The sequence below is a fragment of the Pagrus major genome, chromosome 20, assembly GCF_040436345.1.
Source record: "Pagrus major chromosome 20, Pma_NU_1.0".
Classification (NCBI taxonomy): domain Eukaryota; kingdom Metazoa; phylum Chordata; class Actinopteri; order Spariformes; family Sparidae; genus Pagrus; species Pagrus major.
Genome location: NC_133234.1, coordinates 15,204,346 through 15,224,461, shown reverse-complemented (window position 1 = coordinate 15,224,461; position 20,116 = coordinate 15,204,346). Strand labels below are relative to the sequence as shown.

The 20,116-nt window shown below is 39.3% G+C and overlaps 1 protein-coding gene across 1 annotated transcript in view; it reads right to left on the bottom strand.

The window, feature by feature from the left end:
- LOC141015507 (protocadherin-15-like) overlaps positions 1-20,116 on the bottom strand; it is a 169,969-nt gene that overhangs the window by 42,429 nt on the left and 107,424 nt on the right. Inside the window, exons 26-28 of the mRNA XM_073489602.1 lie at positions 6,229-6,338; positions 4,201-4,341; positions 876-1,003 (exon numbers count right to left, since the gene is read on the bottom strand). Of these exons, the coding sequence (XP_073345703.1) occupies positions 876-1,003; positions 4,201-4,341; positions 6,229-6,338 (379 nt within the window). The remainder of the gene's footprint in view (positions 1-875; positions 1,004-4,200; positions 4,342-6,228; positions 6,339-20,116) is intronic.

Genomic DNA, 20,116 nt, shown 5'->3' with positions numbered 1-20,116 from the left:
TTCACACTTCTTTTTCACAGTCACAGGCAAAACCTCTTTTAGCTCTACAAAGACATTATTTATTGCAAAGCAATAGCATTTCAGTCAGCCAACCTCAAATGGAACAGATCATTATGTAAATGTAGAATATGCAGAGCATTAATATTTGCCCCCAGAGCTCTTACTTTGTTGCTCCACACAAGGAAACATCAAAGTGAGCACAGCAGGGAGTGGGGAGTGATGATACAAGGTGGACTCTACTGCAGGTGATGTAACAACATAGCTTTCAGGTGAGTGGTGTGGCAGCAGGCATGAAGCCAGAGAAGGAGAAGAGCACTGACGGCTTCAGTACTCCACCATGATTAAAACAATCTGTTGGATATATGTTACAGCGAGAGGAGAATGCCATGCGAGTGTAGAGGTGACTCAAGTGGGGCAGCCTGAACTGGCTCATGGGCTTTGCTTCATTAATCACAGTGTGTGTTCCTATTTTTCATCTACCCCACTCGGTTTGATTAGATATGTATTAGGGCTGCAACTCACGATTGTTTTTGTTTTTGAGTAGTCTGCTGATTATGTTAACGATTAATATATTTGCGTCTATAAAATGTATAAAAATCATTAAAGAGCACAAAGTGACGTCTTCACATTGCTTATTTGTCCAACCAACAGTCTAAAACCCCCAAGATTCTTCATTTACTATCATAAATGACAAAGAATAGCAGCAAATCCTTATATTTAAGAAGCTGGAAGAAGTAAATGTTTGACATTTTTGCCTGAAAAAGGACTTAAACCATGAATTGTTTATCAAAATAGTTGGCAACAAATTTTCCTTTGATTTACTAATAAATAAATCAACCAGTTGTCTCAGCTCAAGTGTGTGTGTGTGATCATACCTGTACTTGCAAGACGGATGTGAACGTTTTAGCATCTTCTGCAACCCCTCCGATGTAAAGAGCTCTGCTGAAGACGGGCGGGTGGTCGTTCTCATCCTGGATGTCAATTATCACCTTAGCTGTGTTAGCTAAGACACAGAAACAATTCATACGTTACGATGATTCACTTTTGCATTTGGCATTACAAGAAGTAGTGCAGTAATTGCTGGTAAACAGACTAAAGAAATGCCTACAATTTCTATTTCAGGTATTGCAAAGTGTGTTTTACAATAAAGGAGCAAGCTATAAGAATAAAAATGCAAACAATAAAAGTTTCAGGCCTGCAGTGCAACCTGCCACATATCGGCAAGAAAGGCAACAAGAGCCAACAACGGGCAGGGAAACTGCATTACCTACCGCTGTCACAAGTATTACAACTGCAGCAGCTATCTTTTTCTTGTAGTGATTATATCAACATGGCTACACTAAGGTCTAAATAAGTGCTGCTGTTGCTTTACTTTTGTATAGCTTGGGCAGGCTGATAAATTAAAAACTGCTCTGACAATGATTGAACAGCGTCTCCTTGAGAGAAATCTGAGCCCAAGTTTCAACCACTTTCGCGAGGTGATTAGCAGCATTTTGAGAAAACAAAGACAGAGGAGACAAAGGAAGTTAACGTCCCTGAAAACCTTGTTTATAATTTCAAGCAGTTCTCTACAACTTTACATAGTCACGACTGAATAAGCAACAAGTTTGGAGCAAAAAAGCATCTCTGGGTGGTGTTTATTAAGAGTTTAACACTCAAAAGCTCAGCTTATCTGCTTCATCAGGGCTGTGTGATTAACAGTGCTAACAAGCTGTCAACACATTTTGATTCAAATGATCCTGAACTGTGATTGGTGTTGCACAGAGGTGTGTCATCACATATGTCCAACTGAGCAGAAATCTCTCAGGTAAAATAACCACAAATTTTGTAACTCTGAAAGAAGATATTGTGTTTATGTAGAACCCCATTTACCACACCAAAAAGCTAATAAACAAAGCTAGTTTTCAGGCCCTTTAAAAATGCAGGCAACATTTAATAATCACCATTATTAACAGATGGTACATGTATAGTTAATTAAACTTAATTAATAGTTATTTAACTGCTTAACAATGAAACACTTTGTAAACAATTAATAAGCAATAGTTTATTTTAAAGGTGCTACTGATATTTATAACACTTTATAAACAGTTAATAAATACTGTGTAGTTCATCTATAAACATCATTTAAAGCTGCAACTGATGTTTATAAACCTTTAGAACTGCTTCATAAATGGTTTATAAATCATTTTATTGTTTGTTAACAGTCAAATATCTAATAGCTACAGTTAACTATAAATTCAATTGTAACCAAATTTAAAAGTTGGACAGTAAAGTGACTGGTGGATTATTAGCTTCACTTTTAGAGCTGAAAGAAGAAGCTCGCAGATTGTGACAATGTGCTGAACTGCTGAATGTCTGGGTCTGCTGCAGTAGTCATGACCCTACTCTGATACATCTAATCAAATTTCTGAAATATTCCCAGAACTTCACTGGCCATGACTTTTGACATATTGCAGTCGAATTTGTGGTCTTTCCAGGTCAAACGTCTTCAGAAATAATCTCTATGCCAAGATTCAAAATCAAGTTAATCAATATTACTGTAAAAGGCATTTTGAATTACAAACTACATGAAAGAATCTATTTTGAAACACCAATAAAATATATTAAACGATACTGTAAGCCAACCAGTCTGCACATTCAGTATGAGGCAAAACATTGTGCCAATGAGTTGCTGTCATTCACATTCAGTGATTGCAACTTGGAATGGTTCACATTCAATCTTATCTGGCCAAAAACAGAGAGTTGTGAATCACACCCATGTAAAGCTGCAACATAATACCATCAAGCAAAGGCAGAACTAATTCCAGGATTGTGAACTTCGCAAGTTTTACTCCAACAGTCAAATGAAAAAAAAAAAAAAAAAATCACTTAGAAAAATAACTTTGGCAGTTGAGAAGAGAAACGCAAACAAACTAACAGATGCAAACATTAATCTGCTTATCTACGAACAGCCACACCAAAATATCTACCCATACTTAAATTAGAAAACCGGATTAACACATTGTTAGAATCTTATTGATTTGTTGCCTGATTAAAATGTGTAAAAAAAAAAATAATTGAAGATCCGCTAATGACTACAATGACTTGTCGTTTTAATCTCCGTGGAATACTAAAATTCAAATAGTCGGATGAAATGAGAACAGCCAGTGGTAAATGCTATAATTAAAGAAAAAAGGAGAAACCAGGGGAGCTGCAATTAAGACGAATACAGAAATGTTTTGAAATGAAGAAGGAGAAAAGAGAGAAAGACCAGCAGAGACATACACAGAGAAGAGGCGGGGAGGAAGACAGATAGTGTGGGAAGAGATGGAGACTAATTAGAACCATTTTCACTTCTGCTATAATTTCAATTAAAAGCGTGAAAACTTATTTTGGTCGATCTTTCCTCCCACATAAGCGATGGAAGAAAATCATTTTTGGATGGATTGAAATGGGGACAGAAATGGAAGAAAAATAAGAGAGAAAAGTACAAAAAGAAATAAAAGACTGGGAGACGTTTAAGCTGTTCTCACATTATAGCAGGTTCAGTTTAATTTAACACTGACCTGCCCTGTACAGATCACTCCGTACCAATGTTTGGGGAAAAAAGTTACAGCTTTTACAGATAAAATCTTCAATCTACAAAACTCCCTCGCTAGCTTCATTTGCTCACTTTGATCATTGAAAAACATGTTTGATAGTTGGGAGTTAAATTCTGGACAGTTGCATAATTGGATATCGGCAAAGACCTGCGACAGCCGATGAGACTGAAACAGTCGGAGGAGGAAAGGCGAGCATTTTAAAAAAACCTGCAGCAGTGAAGACAACAAGCCGATGCAGCCTACAGGTTTGACAGACAGCTGAGAAGGAGAAAAAAGCGGCGTGAAAAGCAACAACAGCCAAGTCCCAGTAGAACGTGTATAACTGTATAGACATGGAAGAAGAGTTGGAGAGAACTTGTACAAGGTAAAAGAGAGCTCCGGAGAGAATGACAAAGCGAGTGACTGTATGTGCAGGAGAGGAAGCTGCAGCCTGTGGCAATTAACTTAACAATATCACATAGTGGGTAGCGCACTGTTTTTCTTTTTCGAAAAACCTAAAGTGTGTGTGTAATTAGAGAGGAGACAAACTGTGAAATCTGCGCTGATGCAATCCGAAGTCAAAAGTACAGTCCTGTAATCTTTAGAGGTGGAGAGTTCACAAACACAAACACGCACGTACTCTTAGAGGGAGCTCGGAGGTTGGAGGACGCCACTGTCATGGAGTCGGCTTCCACCTTCAGAATAAAGCTGGAGTTGGCCTCGTAGTCCAGGGGCTTGGCAGTGGAAATCACTCCTGTCGTTTGGTTTAATGCGAACACACCTGGAGCGAGAACCAGAGGCAGAGGAGATGAAGACAGAAGGCAAGAGTGGGGAAGGTAGGATTAAAGAAACAGAGTGCAAAATATAGGAGGGAAAGGTCAAAAAGGGAAAAAACAAAGTTGTTTTTACTTTACTTTCTTGTAAAAGGCAGTTGGAAAGTGGTTGGACAGAGCTATTAGCTGTTAACAGGGAGAGTTTGATCATTGTTTAAATAAAACGCTTTCTCAAATGACAGAAAAACCAAGCAACCTCAACTGAAACCCTCCGAGGCCCCATTTACACTTGTCATTTCAAGTGTTTCATAACCAGATGCATTTTAATACTCTTTTGTTTACTCTACCCACATTTCATACAAATATAAAATCTGGTCTTGTTTTCCCAGACTAAATGCAAGTCATGGCAGGCAGATGGTGGTGATTTACATAAAAGCTGTCGAGAAAAACACCTGAGTAACAATACCTTGTAGAGTGTGGCAATTAAGCCACAATAACATTTACATTCATGCCATCCATAAACTTGGAAAAATTAAACAGAGCTGTTTATACATATCTTTCTTTAACCAGACAGCAAGAAAGATGGTGAATTCCAATGTGTCTCAGCCACCTCGTCTCAGATGCCCAAGATGCACGGAGTAGCTATTTGTAAATGGGTTACTAGTCAGGGTGTAACGGTACATGTATTCATCCTGAAGTCACGGCACGGACGTCACGATTCAGTGCATGCCGTGAATGTGAGCATGTGAATTGGTGAGAGTATAACTGCTCTGATCGCAACTCCAATCCAGTGCCCGGCAGTTATGCCCCTTAAAGCCGTTTTCCAACCATCATTAAACAAATAATGCAGAAGAAGACACAATAAGACAAGATGAGGAAGACAACGTGAGTGTGATTGCACGCTATTGTGTTCAAATGAGACACTGGAGCTAGTGAAGCCACCCGCTTCTTTCAAATAATCTGCGGGGGTAAATGTCTGAGAGCGAGCGGTTGTTGTTCGACAGTTGTATGTGAGTGGAAACACATCGAACATGCTCGAGCATATTAGACGGCATCATCCAAATGTGTCAATCACTGGAGAGAGGCAAAAGGAATGTGTGAAAAGATGTGAAAGCGATATTTTTGCATTAAAATCACGTTTACATTTTTCTTTAAATTAGTTCTGCATAAAAATATGACCTTTGCCAGAGTGTCTGTTTACTGTTTACTGCTTAATGCACTACCAAGCAAGGTGAAATAGCTGTAGGAATAGTTTCTATGCCCCTCACCTTTGGAACAAACTTCCTGAATACCTGAGGGTCTGCTAAAACTGTCTGCTCATTTAAAACGACGGTTTACTGTGGCTTTTGACCAGGACCTCTTTTGAATCTCTAACTATTTATATGCTTGATTTTGTTTTACCGCCTTTTAAATGCAATTTTACACATTTTCTAATGTCTTGGTTTAAATGTATTTCTGTGCCCCTGTAAAGTAGTTTGAATTGCCTTGTGTTTGAATGGTATCTTGTCTGCAGGCCGGCTGTAACAACTGTCCCAGTTGGAACTAGATGGAACAAACTGAAACTTACACCACTGTCTGCTGTCTACAAAACAAAAACAAGCCTTATGAATTTATGAACTTTTTGTTGCTTTTTTTTTTCTGTTGTACCGAACTCGTACTGAGCCGTGACCCCAAAACCGTGACTTCTGCGTTCCTTTAAATAGTTACTAATGACACAGAAGCCTTGGTGGCCTTGTTATAGAAATGCTCTACAAGTTAATAAGTGCCAATTACTTAATAACCCCAAACATAACTTAATGGTGTGAGTGGACCAACAACTTTATCAACCACTTCCACAACTGAAAACCCCCACAACAGGCACTACTCCGCGTACAAAAATCTCAGAGTATACTCACCTCCTTCGTTGCCTTCAGTGATCGAGTAGACGATAGTTTGATTGACAGCAGCTGCCATGATTTTTCCCACTGGGGTTCCAACAGCAGCCTCCTCGCTCACTGGTGCAAACCTGGGAATGGATCAGTCAATCAATATCTGCTGATAAGAAAATTAAATATGTATATGTAGACTGTGGGCCCACTCCGTCTCAAGGGTCGCCTGCGATTTGGCAAGTTAAATACAACCGAGAGTCATATCTGTAAAGCACGTCCAACATTTTTCACTCCTTCATGCTGACAGCTTTCTGTACCTTGACTTTACCTCAAAAGATAAAGTATATGTAAGAAGTGTTACAGAGCTACTTAGAGGTTCTGGCAATCAGGAAGAAAGTTCTTAAACTGTGTTTAGAGGCAAAGTAAAGTTGGCTGCTAAACAACAAACTTTTTTAAAAAGGTGCAATATGTAAGAAATGGCCACCTGTCAAATTTATATTCAAAACAAATAGTGGGCAGCACAGTTAGCTCAGTTAGCTGTGCAGCGAGCGGTTCAGACTGGGAGCTTGGGGACCAGGGGAGTATTATTGTTTACACCACAGGAGTTTTGTACTGGGACGAGCTGAGGAAAGCTGGTTAGCATGCTAACTTCAGTAGATAACTCAGAAACACAAAACATTGACATCACGTCAAAACTGCTATTTCTTCACAATCTGTTGATAGTTGTAGTACATTGTTTAACAAAAAATCATTATTACAGTGCAGCCAACTGTTATTTTTAGGATGCTGAACGTCTATCTGACATTAAAATGGTCAAAGCAGTCTCTCACAACCACCACAAACCACTAATGTAAAAGTTAGATACAAAACAAAGACAGTGAGTAGTAGTACTCAAGTTTCAGCAAGTTGATTCTTACAACATAGTGGCATGAATTCTAATGGCTGGCTGAAAGCTACAGAATAATTTTATAAATATATGGTATGTTTTCCCTGCAGCTTCCCTGAGCCCAAGAAGACATATATTCAGTTTACTGTGGTTTAAAACAGAGAAAAAGCAGAAAACTGTCACATTTGAGAAGCTGAAACAGAGAATGTGGGATTTTTGTGCTTCAGGGAAAATGTAATTATTCATTCATGTAGTTCACTTCATGTTGATCAACAAGTTGGATTAATCAACTAATTATTTCAACCCTTTGTGGTAATATAAACCATGCATGACTTCCTCTTGCGTGGTCTTTAGGATGGTGAACATTGTGTTTGGATCCGATCCACTAAATCTAGCACAGGGCGACTGACAGGCCCCATTAGAAGCCGGAGACAGGCGGTGAAATTAAATAACTAGCAGCTCTGAAAGTGAACCCTGCCACTGTCTTGTTTTTGTCCACCTGCCTCCCGTTGCATGTGGTGGGCAGTTTTCCCTGCTTACAACCTTGACAGATTTTTCTTAGAATCTGGCAACTCTTGAATTTCCAGCAGATTGCCCTCCATTAACTACACCCAGTCCAGTCATTAGGCCAACCGTCACAGTTGGCTAGACATTATAACATGGGCTACCAACTGGCTAAGCTATCAAGTAATCACAACGTGATAGATGGGAAGTGGAGGGAGCGAGAGAGAGAGAGAGAGAGAGAGAGAGAGACAAAGGCCGTGTGTGTGAGAGAGTGAGTGAGCTTTTGTAGCTGTTGACTTCCATCCTGATCAATTGTTTTTTTTAACCACCTGCTCTACCTAAACAACTTTTTTCCAAAGATTTATACTTAAATACCTGTGCACAACAAGTTACACCCTTCGGGATGTACACCACCTCTCTTTAAATCAAACACTCCACTAAGCAAATATGGATTAAACATGAAGTTTATTTTACTAACTATAGTAAATCCTCCATTTTTATAGCCAGACTTCTTTCCACAGCAGGAAAAGGAACAAGTGTCACTAATAATATTAATGATTACACGAAACCCTGAAACGGATGCATTAATTTTATTGTTAACACATATGCTTTTCCGACGTATGTCAAGTCTCCTGTGATAAAAACGGCATTTTTTTCTTCCGTACAGTCCCATCCTGCCCAAGTACCCTGTTCATTTAGGAATTGCTGAAATATTGTTGTTTCCTTTTCGGATATACAGTGTTTTTGGTCATTTCCTGCCTTTATTAGATGGGATACATTAATGTTGACAAAAAATGAGGGAAGACAGAAAGGGTTAACAGAACTCGAAGCTGGCACATCGCATTCACGGTCAGTATCTTTAAATCCTCCTTCAGGCACTCGTGTGTGTCGCAGGAACAAAAATACTTGAATTTGCTGAAAAAGCCTTTATTCAATACATGACTACTTACAGAATAATAAAACATCGACTGGTTTCAACCTTGATGATCTTCATCAGGAGGATACAAAATGGTGGAGCCATTCTGTAAGTAGTCATGTTTTGAATAAAGGCTTTTTAACCTAATTCAAGTATTTGTTTTTAGAGTGCCTGAAGTTTGATTTTCTTCAGTTTGATCATATAAAAACAGTTCTCGAGCACACCGCAACCTCTTTTTCATAAAACCTTAAAATCCTAACATAAAAAAGAAAAGCTTGTAAAAACTTAAGCCACCAGGGTCTGTTGCACCAACAGTGTTTGTATTAAGTCCGGCCTAACACTTCCTTCAGTTGCACCATCCAGGCTTAAGTCTCCTTCACGCTAAGACCGGGCTGAAATCTTACAGCTAGTCATGTGCAGGTGTAAATGCATAATCAAGACAGTGCGTTGCAGTTGATTTGCTGATACAAAGCATTTAATATACGTAGTCAAAGAGTTTACTACACATTGATGCTGCAACATAATGGGACGAACTAAAACAATATTTTTGTACTAAAAGGAATAATCTAATGTATAACAAATGCTGAATTTACAAGAGGGGAAAAATAATTAAGACTTTGTCAAAGACATCGTTTCACAAAGTCACCAACTCAACTACTCACAAAACTTGTTATTTTTTAAAAAGGTAGTTTGTTATTACGTTGGCATTCAGTGTTTTCCTGTGCTGGCTGTGCAGCTCTATTCATTTTCTTTTCTCATTGTCTTTGCATTTTCCTTTTCTTTGATCCTCCATAACATTTCCACCAGTTAGAAATGATTAGCCACAAATTAGCAAGACAGCGGGAGATTGTTAACAATGTATCCACATATAAGTGTATTCAGATCGCTCAGACGAGGCATAGTTAAAATTGGCTTAAGTCATTCTAAAGAACCGGGTTTAGTGAGGACAACTCAAGCCATCAGGATGCTCTTGAAATGTATTCTCTCTTGTAATCTGCAAAGAGTCTCTGCCACATGTAAGTCTGTGGAAGAAGAATACTGTTGATATTGTATTAAAATGACACAGATGGTGATGTTCAGAATCGAAAGAAAGAAAATGTTCTCATTCACATCCATGAGCTTTTTCAAATTACACAGAATGGGACTATAATAGGATTCAAGAGGAGAAGCTTTATGAACTCATTGTGCAGTCAGAAAAGAAAATGAGAAAGTCTGCAGTTATATCACCACCACAAATATAGTCCATCAATATATTTGGTCTTGCTTTGAAGCAGTGCAACAACTTATAAATATGAAATTATTTTATTCTTCTCCTATCGTTGAAGTATTTAGCCTTTTTTCCTGCACATTATTATCTTCTTTCTCTACACTCACTACTTCTTCCTTGCTGAAATTTCAATTTCCCACTTACACCAACTCCATTCACACCAATCTACAGCACAGTTCTCCTTCTGCATCCATATCTCCTCTTTTCCCCGTCTTTACCTTCACCTCCTCCATCCTCGCCCTCTATCCCTCGGGCTGCTGCCTCTAGCCAGCATCCCAGCAGACCTCAGCCACCATTGTTATCCACTCCTCCATCCCTCCCTCTCCGCAATGGCTATTTGACAGGGGTGAGGGAGCACAATGAAGGGGATGCCCACACACACACACACACACACACACACACACACACACACACACACACACACACACACACACCCCCACCCCCCGCAGGCTGATACACTGGATAACGTGCACACATACAATACAATCAGCAACGCAAGAACTACTTGTGGATGGGTCAAAACGCAATTACAGACATAAAGATGCACACAGGACTACATTGCATGTGTATAGTACAGGATAACACACACACACACACACACACACACACACACACACACACACACACACACACACACACACAGAGCTCATTACGAAGCTGCTGTTCCCCCCCTCCTGCGCTCTCTAATCATTGCTGTCCTCACCACAGCAAGCTGGGCTGATACTGATAACAACAGAAACACACAGACACACACACACACAGACACACACACACACACACACACACACACACAGACACACACACACACACACACACACACACACACACACACACACACACACACACACACACACGTTCTACTATACTTGTGAGAACACTGCACTGACTTCCATTAATTCCCTTGAGGCTTACTCTCACTGTATTGTCCTCATAAGTCTAACTGTTAAAACAACTCTGTGCTCTTAACCCTAAAATCTATAGATTTTTTTAGACAGTGTGAACAAGAACACACACACACACACACACACACACACACACACACACACACACACCAGAAGCACATATTCAGCATGAATGTAGGCTGTAGGACATAAACCTTAACAGAGCTGCGAGGGTGTTCAGTGTTTCAGCAGACAGGATGATGAGGATAGTGACAGATGTTGGCATTGATACCCTCCTCTCTGTGGGTTTTTCCCCTTTGTAGCCACTGTCATTCGTTTGTCTCACTCATTATGTTTTTCTTCTTCACTTTTTAGCATCTCTTTCAGTCAGATATGTATGATTCATCATCTTCCCCCTCTTGTCATTATACTCTCTCTCCCTCCGAACACGGCCCCTTTTCATTTCTCTCTTTCGACAGCAATTCTGCCTCTTTCACTTCTTTTAATCTTTCTTTCTCTGTGTCTCTTTGTCCACAACATACTACAATATCCTCTGTGCTGAGCAGTGCTTCGGTTCTGTCGTCTTGCTGCCGATGCCTCCTCACAGAAGCTTTTCTTTTCCCCCCAGTACATGACAGTAATGTTTGATCTACTGTACTCTGCAAGGCAACTCGAGTTGGTCAAATCTTATTAGCACCCGGTATGGTAATTATCATCCAAGCCGGGCATATGCAACTTTAAAAACCTTGTCTGTTGCTTGTATTTTGTTGTTTTAAAACACCGAAATGTGCGACTTTCATGTTCACACATTACAGTTTGATGTAGCCTCAGCATATAGACAATCAACAGATGACTTTAGCAACTTTGTGCAATTCTCCTTGAAATGGAAATAAAGAAGAAGAACATGGATCTGCAGATTGGGGGTTTACAGCAAACGTTTTGTGTAATTTATATCACAGCACAGTCTCAGACAAGACTATAGCTAGCCGAAGCATTAATGGTTAAAAACAACCATTTGAGAATGTTTTGCAACACAGCACACAGCAAACTTGAACACCAACATATTGCAGGTCAAAGCAGGCACATGAACTATAGCAAGGAAAAGGAGAGGGAGGGAAATTCACCAGTCTCCCTTACAAAATTGCTCAATTTAATGAGTTGTTGAGTTTGGAGAATTCTTATATTGCACCTTTAAGAACAAGAGCCTGACGTAATTAACATTTTATACTGGAGGTATCCTTCAGGGTCGTTACTGTTGCCTTTTGTACGGACTTAATTTGCCCTTTATATAGACTTTCTTTGGTAAATGACTTCATCTTTACTCATCTGTCAGCAATGTGAAGGAATAAATTAGGTATATATGAATAACTAGCTGTAATGACTCTTTCACCACTTTTGACCTAAAATGTCAACATGCTGTTCTTTCCTACAGACGCCACATCTTTTACTGTATATCTTCTCACTCCCTCTTTCTTCCTTTTCCAGAAGGGCTGCTAATTGACTGTAGATTTTCATTAGCAGACCGTTGAGCGAGCCATCTTAACTGCCTGCAGTAATAACCTTTAGAGCCAAGCTGGAGTTCTGTAAGTTACTTCTTTCTCCCGCTGTGGCCATTTCCCAGTGTTGAAAGGCTTCAATTTTTTAGTTCACATGTCTCTACAATTTCAAGAGCCTGTAGGGACATGCTGGTTGAAATCCAAACAGTTTTCTGATAAGGCAGGTGTTGGGATTCAACAACATGAGAATCTTTAAAATTAGGTTTTTTAAATCGTTGCCTTTGATCCGTTCAGAACATTAACACAGTGAATTGTAGATAAAGTGTTGTTGTAGTGAGCCAATATTTTATCCCAATGGTCAGGTCATGTAACTAATCTATTTTTTTCTGTTTTGTTTTTCAGCTCAGCTCTGTCTGAATAATCTAAATTCATTTTCTGTACCCTCTGGCACTCTTCTCCTCTCTCTAATCCCACATCCCCCTCTCCTACCTCTCTCCATTCTGCTCCACTGGTTCACACACGACCTCTCCATTTTTGTCACTCCTTCTTTCTGTCAATCACTCTCTCTGGTCTTTACAGCTCTCTGTGTATCTCCCAAACTGATTCTCTTATTTTTTCGTGTCCTGTCGGCAAGTGTCTCAGCAGTTTTTTCTTCTCCCCCTCTTATCACGGCCCACTTCTCACCTTTTGCTTTACAGTCTTGTCGTAATTGTCAACCGACAGTTAAATGTCGGAACTTGAGCGGAGCGTTGTTGAAGTGCTAATACATAAAACATATGTGTGACAGAGCAGGAAGAGTAAAAGGACCAGCAGTATATACAAGGGCTGTTGGCAAAAGGAGGTGATATTGGGACAAAGACATGTGAGACGAGCAAGTTTGAGCTGAAATGGTTGACGAGCATAGAGTCTGTGTGTATCCAAGAAAATTAATTTAACATCACTGATGTAAAAATAATTTGTCCAGCATATCTGTGCATCAGTGCATGTGTCTGTAGACTGATACCATCTTCCCATCTTCCTGGACTGAGAGCTCAGGGGCACTTGCGGGAATGTTATATTTGAAAGTGTTATTTAAAAAATTTAACTGAATAACAAAAAACCCTAGATTTTACGACTGACACTGTGAGAAAAGATAATTAGACTATATATATATATATATATATATATATATATATATATATATATATTTATTTTTTACATCATGACTTTAGACCCGTAGTTTCATGTGTCCCATGATGCTGTCACCACAGCATTGTGCGCCAAAGCAGGTGCATGTGGGTGGCAGCATGTGACATTATAATTAATTTGCTAAACTTGCTAAATAAATGTATACTAGAAATATATGTGTAGAGTTGTGAAATCAGGCTTAAAATCAAGTATTTCAGTCTATCATAGTTGATTCATTTTATCCATAGGTGCTCATTTGAATGCGTAAGATCATTACAAATTAGTCAACTCAACATTACCTCCAATTAACCTGAACCAATTAAATATGGTCATCTTCAAAAGTATCCATCTGCAGGACAGCAGAGTTGACAATGTTACAAATGACCATTACAAAAATGCTTCAATCAGTTTGAATTTTTCTGAATCTCCCACTTCTATGATGCGGATTTCTAAATGTTGTTGTCATGGTAAGAGAGACGAACGTTGAATGGTAATTTCAAACTGTATTTTCCCAGCCCCCCGTCAAACACCATAAAACACTCTCCACCGCAATGCCAGATCTGCTTTGTGTTTCCACTGGGGACAGTACCCTGAAATGTAGGCAGGGTTGTTACTGGCTGGCTTCAGGGAAACCACCTTCACTTTTCCAACAGATGGAAAACAACAGGGGAGACTGGTCTTAACACTTAATAAGCTGCTGCATTTATTAACTGACACACTGTGGCCTGCACTGTACAACACTGCCTGACTGACAGCATATACAAAGTGATTAAGTTTTTTTCCTCTGCTCTACTCGCATTCATCGTCACTTTTCTGCTGCTCGCTCACTCTTGCTCGACCACACAATCTCTACACACAGCACACATGTGTAGTTGCTTATTACAACAAGGAAACAAGCTTTACTTGAGAAAAGCTGAAAGAGCAGGACGTGATTTCTTACTTCAGAGTGCAGAGGACGAGATGACTCTGGCTGTTTCGCACTGACAAATCAGTGGGCTGCAGTGTTTCAACTCTTTCAGTATCAGACCAGTGTGCCAGGTACCTCAACAGAACAGAAAATAACCGTTTCATGTAACAAACGGAACTGAACTAAACTGGATTGATCGGTGGAAACGGTGCTTTAAAAAGAATGTTTAGCTCCTATTACTACTGTTGTTTTTGTTGGTATTCTTTGTAAATGTAAATGTCCTGATATATTGATCTTTCATCTGCACTTATGACGCTTGTGCTACAAAAAGCAGACTGCAGTGACTTGAACACTTCACCTTTTCACATTTGTGTGTCAGTGTCAGTGGTTTTAGTGAAACATTTGTACAGTGCGACTATAATTTCACATCTTTGTGTCTGTGTGTGTCAGAGAAAGAGAGAAAGAGAGCGGAGAGACATCAGGAGATGGTAATTACTTTGCTGGTTATGATCATTAATCACAACAAAAGTATTGTAATTACCATTTCTCTGTCTCTTGAAACTGCCCAATCAATCTCCCACACTCTATTCATGATCCTTTGTCTTTCTTATTAGACGCAACAACCACATCTACTAATGAACAATAAAGATCCACTCCAGGATAAAAAATACAGACAACGCTGTAAAATAAGAGATATTCGTTGGAGGACGTTTCTGTTATTAAAGACATGCTTGAAGTCAAACTATAAACATTATCATCTGCAGCCTTTACAGTACTCTGTGGCTTGAGATCAGTCAGTTCTGTTTCCCTGAACAAACTTGTGGTACTGTATTCTCTACTGGATACTGTATGTTAGCTATCAACCTTAGCTTTCATGTAGCAAGCAGCCAAGAAAGAACTGGCCAGGCAGACAAAATAACTAATTTAAAAGCTGCCAGCTTTTTGCTCACAGGCTGCCTGCTCTAGTCTTTTGACTCACTGTATCTCTCTTCATTTCTTGATTTTTGTGTAGTTGCTCAATGCCTGAGGCATGATAGGAAGAGAGAATATCATTAACCAAATTAAGCTGGTTTAACTCCCCACATTTACATCAGTATGCAATAATGTGGAACCGTACATAATGCATTAATTTCAATTATTCTTCCTGGCCATATTCGTATTTTCAGTGCGTCTGTCTTTACATCTTCCTTTGTTCATTCGTGTTTGTGTGACAGCAAAACCCCTTCTTAACCATCTCATATGTACAGAATTCATCCATGCTGCAGGAGAAGACAAACATAAAACGACTAGAATAAAGTAGCTTGTTAAAGTGCATGGAACTTAGACTGTAATAAATTATAGTCTAAGTCTGTAATAAATTACAGTCTAAGATTACAGTCTAAGTCCTGGCAGACATGAAGAAAATTAATGAATGAGCATCTGTGGCAGCACATTCCCAGTGGACAGCCATAGTACAATACTCTGCACACTCAAATGGGACAGAACAACACACCTTATGGAAGGAGCTGGGAAATAATGACTATATTTAGACCCTGCTCAGTGCTGGCTCAAAATACATTTTGAATCATAATTTTTCTCCCTGTGTTCATGTTCATACTGCACTGTGTCTGTATTTCGGTAACAACAGATAAAGCTGCAACACGCAAGTTTGACAGCAGCTGACCTTTCAGAGCAACATACTGTAGATATGCTGTGTAACATTGTCAGAAATGGATTTTCAGGTTTGGAATTCTATAGCGAGTCCAACTTAGCTCTTTTCTTTGATGTGCTAGTTTGGCAACAAGGGTGTCAAAGTCAACAAAACCATCTCTACAGTAGATTAAAGAGAAAGTAAGGTAACCGTACAACTACATAGGTGGAGGGCTGAATGTGTCTGACAGTGCATACTCTCCTGTTTGAGAGTTTCACACGTGACCCTCTGGCTTTGGTTTAAGGTCACGCACACCTGCAAAAGCAGCTGCATACATTCATGCCGTAACTCCCATTTCTCAGGCTTAAATTATTAAATGTTTGTGATTTATTATTTTCCAACACAAGCAGATGGATGCTGTTGACTTCGGCTGTTTGATCTGACAGAGTGAGAGCTGTCCACCTGCTGCGTGGAGTCTGGAATCTGTTGCTATCTGTCAGCCATCATCAAGGGTTTTTTTTTGCTTGCATTGGCTGAAATTAGGGTTTCAGTGATGTTTGCGTTTAAGCTCACACTATTTCCTGTGAGTATGGAATATTATGGGTAGGTGATATCCCAGTTTTGTCATGTTCTACCACGACACACTATGTATTTTGCAATATTATAAAATTAATGTTTTAGCATATTAATAATCTGCTTTAATGTGGCTGCCGTTACATCCAGGGGTGCTTCCTGCTAATGACGCTATCCAGCAAAGATGTAGAGGATATGAGCACAACTAATTTCTCTTTTGTTGGCTGCAAGAACCAACACAAATTCAGTTTGATTCCACTGAGCACATCTCAGTTACCTGGTGTTTTGTTGTGTCCTCCATGCAGCTTCATGTCCCACTTGAGTGTTTCAGAAACGCAGCTTCATACCTGCCTGATATGGTTGACTTGCTCAGATTGTGTTTATTTTGTTTTCCTTGATTTTTTTGCTTCTACCATGGGTGAGTAGGCTACAATGTTAAATGGGTGCAAACCATTTTACTTCAGACTGGCCAGAGCAAAGCAGGATCTGCTTCAAAACTGAAGCTAAAGAGTGGATCAATTCGAACTTCAAACTTGGTTCAACCATTTTTTACGTTGCTTATTTTGCAGGTTGGCCTGTTGAACTTGACTCGCGTCTATTGTAGGTCCATAAGCAATGTGTGAGTATTTAGTATTAAGGGAGAGCCAAGAGAAATTGTGTGAACATTAACAGTAGTGAGTTGGATGTGAAACTGTTCCATATTGCTTTTTGTGGAACTTGTGGAAGACACTGCAAAACAAATTCAGCTGGCTTTGTTAAACCCCCTCTGCTCTATGATTCACACTGGTATGTGTGTTTGTAAATGTACTTGATAGACAAGCACCATGCTACACTGACTATTGAAGATATATATGTTGGGTTTTGCCCAAGATGCCTAATCCTACCCCTTGTCAAAGGACTAAATTCAGACCAAAACATGCACTGAGGCGATTAGTGCAAGGTTGTGCAGCAGTGTGGGTGGGTACAATTGGGAGAGTATACTGTATATCATGTGGTCTTTGAACTCTGCCTTAATAGCGCTCGGTTTCTGGCTTCCAGCTTCGGTACAACAACTATTCCAGAGATGCCTTCTCCTTCCGCAACAAGCTTACAGATTATTTCTCCTCCCCTGCTGGCAGCAGGATGTTGATTCAGGCACCCTACACGAAACAGAAACTCTAAACAATATATATAATACAATACAATATATAATAAAACAATATAAAACTTTCAACTACTTGAACAATACTGTTAACCAGCCAGTCTGCTTGCCAGCTTATGTGATTGGCTGCTGCAGCATGATGTTACATTTCTACAAAAGTGGATGCCGTTTCAACTGTACGCTGTAGGGCCACTAAGATTATTTTCAGCAACCGCTGCAGGCTGCACTGCTGCAGGCTACATGCACTACATACACTTAAAATAAATGGGGGGACTGGTGTTTTTAACCGCAAAGCCTGATTTGGTCTGAATCAGTCCTGATTCTGAGAATTAATCAAAGTATAATTGCTCATTAATCTACATTATGGGGCACTGTACTACTCCCAAAACACATGTAGACCTCATTTCCATTCCTGGAGCTTATAAACACATCGTGCTTTTAATCAATTTCCAGGTTTCTGTGCCAGCAACAGCTGTGGCCTTAAGAGCACGATATCTCAAGAATGCGTTGATGGAATTTCTTCAATTGTCCCCTATGACTCGAGGATGAACTGATTAGAATTTGGTGGCCAAAGGTCGAAGGTCAAGGTCACTGTGACCTCACAAAACACATTTCTGACCATAACACAAGAATTAATACAATTAAATTTGACATACAAATGTCTAATGGGATAAAATGATAAGTTATGACATTTGATATCCCAAAGGTCAGAGGTTAAGTGCGCCGTCACATCATAATATTCTGGAAATAATTATCTGCCCATTATTCAATGGCATAGCTCAGGAACAGCAACTATAATAAAATATCATTACTGTAACAAAAACAAAATAAAAAGAAGACAAAGATAAACAAGTCAAGAAGAAGAAGACGGCAAGTCAAGTTTGAACAGCAAAAGAAGGTCTCATCCATACAGCTACAACATCAGAAACCCATAAAATGCAGAAGTCTGTCTACCTGACTGAATACAAACTATAAACATGTTTCTATATCAAACCAGCTGAATATATACAGCGTCAGTCTGCCTGTCTGTGTATCTTTTTGACCATGTGCATCTCAATGCTTCTCTATTCAAGCCTTGCCTGCTTGTCTGCTTCAATTTACTTTATCTGTCACTTTAAAGACTTTTCTGCCTCTATGATCTGTCTGAGTGTGCATGTACTTGTTTTTTTCTTACCTCAAACTTTAACTGGAGTTTCTCCTGTGTTCTCCCCTCCTCAGCTTTCCTAACTCCCTCCTCTCTATCTGAAACTCACACTCCACATATTGGATTGATTCTCTCCACTATCCTCTCCCAACATCTTCCTCTCTCCGTCCTCCTTTTTCTCTTTCCTGTTTTCCACATCTCCCTCACTCTCTCTCTCTCACTGTCTCCCAGCTGCAAGCAATCTTATAAATAACAACACCATGGTTGTTTGCCATTTGTTGTCACAGACGTAACATTGCCAGGAGCGCTCTACGTGCACTTGCCTGTTTGTGTGCATCAACAAAACAAGGTAACCTTCAACTGAATTGGTTAGACATATACTGGATTTATGGAGCCGCAGATCCGATGTGCTTGTTTTGACGTACATCGGGGAAGGGGGCGTTTATCTCATAGTTAAAATGTTTAAAGGGCCTCGGGGGCTTTATTCGTTTTGGCAGGGAAGAGGTTTAATTTGATAGAAGATAGTTTACAGCGAATGAAACAGGGTGTTGACTTTATAAAACAAACAGGAAAGGAGTAACAAAAGGGGAAGAGGTGAAAAGAAGACGTAAATATTTTTTTGCCATGTTGAAAGGAAAATATTACACGTTCAGTTAACAATGAATTGCTAAGCAACTGAGAGCATCCAAAAGAAAACTTAAAATGTGTAATTGTACATTCAAAAGCTTAGCACAATTCATAAAATGCACATTTCTGCACATTGTATGTGAGAGAAGCATCATTTTAGATGACTAATTTTCTTTCATACAAGCAAGTTTTTTGTCTTGCCCAATTCCTCATACAATGTCTTAATGGACGACTTTAAAGGTGTTATTGATAACATTCAGCCACTAAATGTGACAACAAATATTTTAAAATGATCAATCCAAGTTTTTAAGGAAAAGAGATACTTAGATTCTGCACCTCTGCTCCGTAGATGTATTATTTTTAAAAAGTGATTTGTCTACACAAAAATGTTTACGAGAAAGTTGAAAACTAAGCTTTGGAGTACCTCAAGGTTCTATCCTGGTGTCTCTTGTGTTCTTTGTTGTTTCCTCACTACAGTCATGATATTAAGAATCAGAATTCTTTTCATTTTAGTTTCAGGTGTCTGATGAGGTTAATTTGTCTCATATTTTCTACAGCTTAGCGATGACAAATCACAATGCTTTAAATGCAGAAAAACTTAAGTGAACAAGAATTTGTGATTTGTGGTGTTAAGTCCAAATGTGATTATTTGCCACATTGTTACATGTCAAAAATATTACCAAAAAAGCAAGTTGAAGCATGTACAAGACAGACCCCTGCTACTTCCAAGTTCTATTACTGTTCACATTTGTACCATCTTATCAGCATGCCAGGAA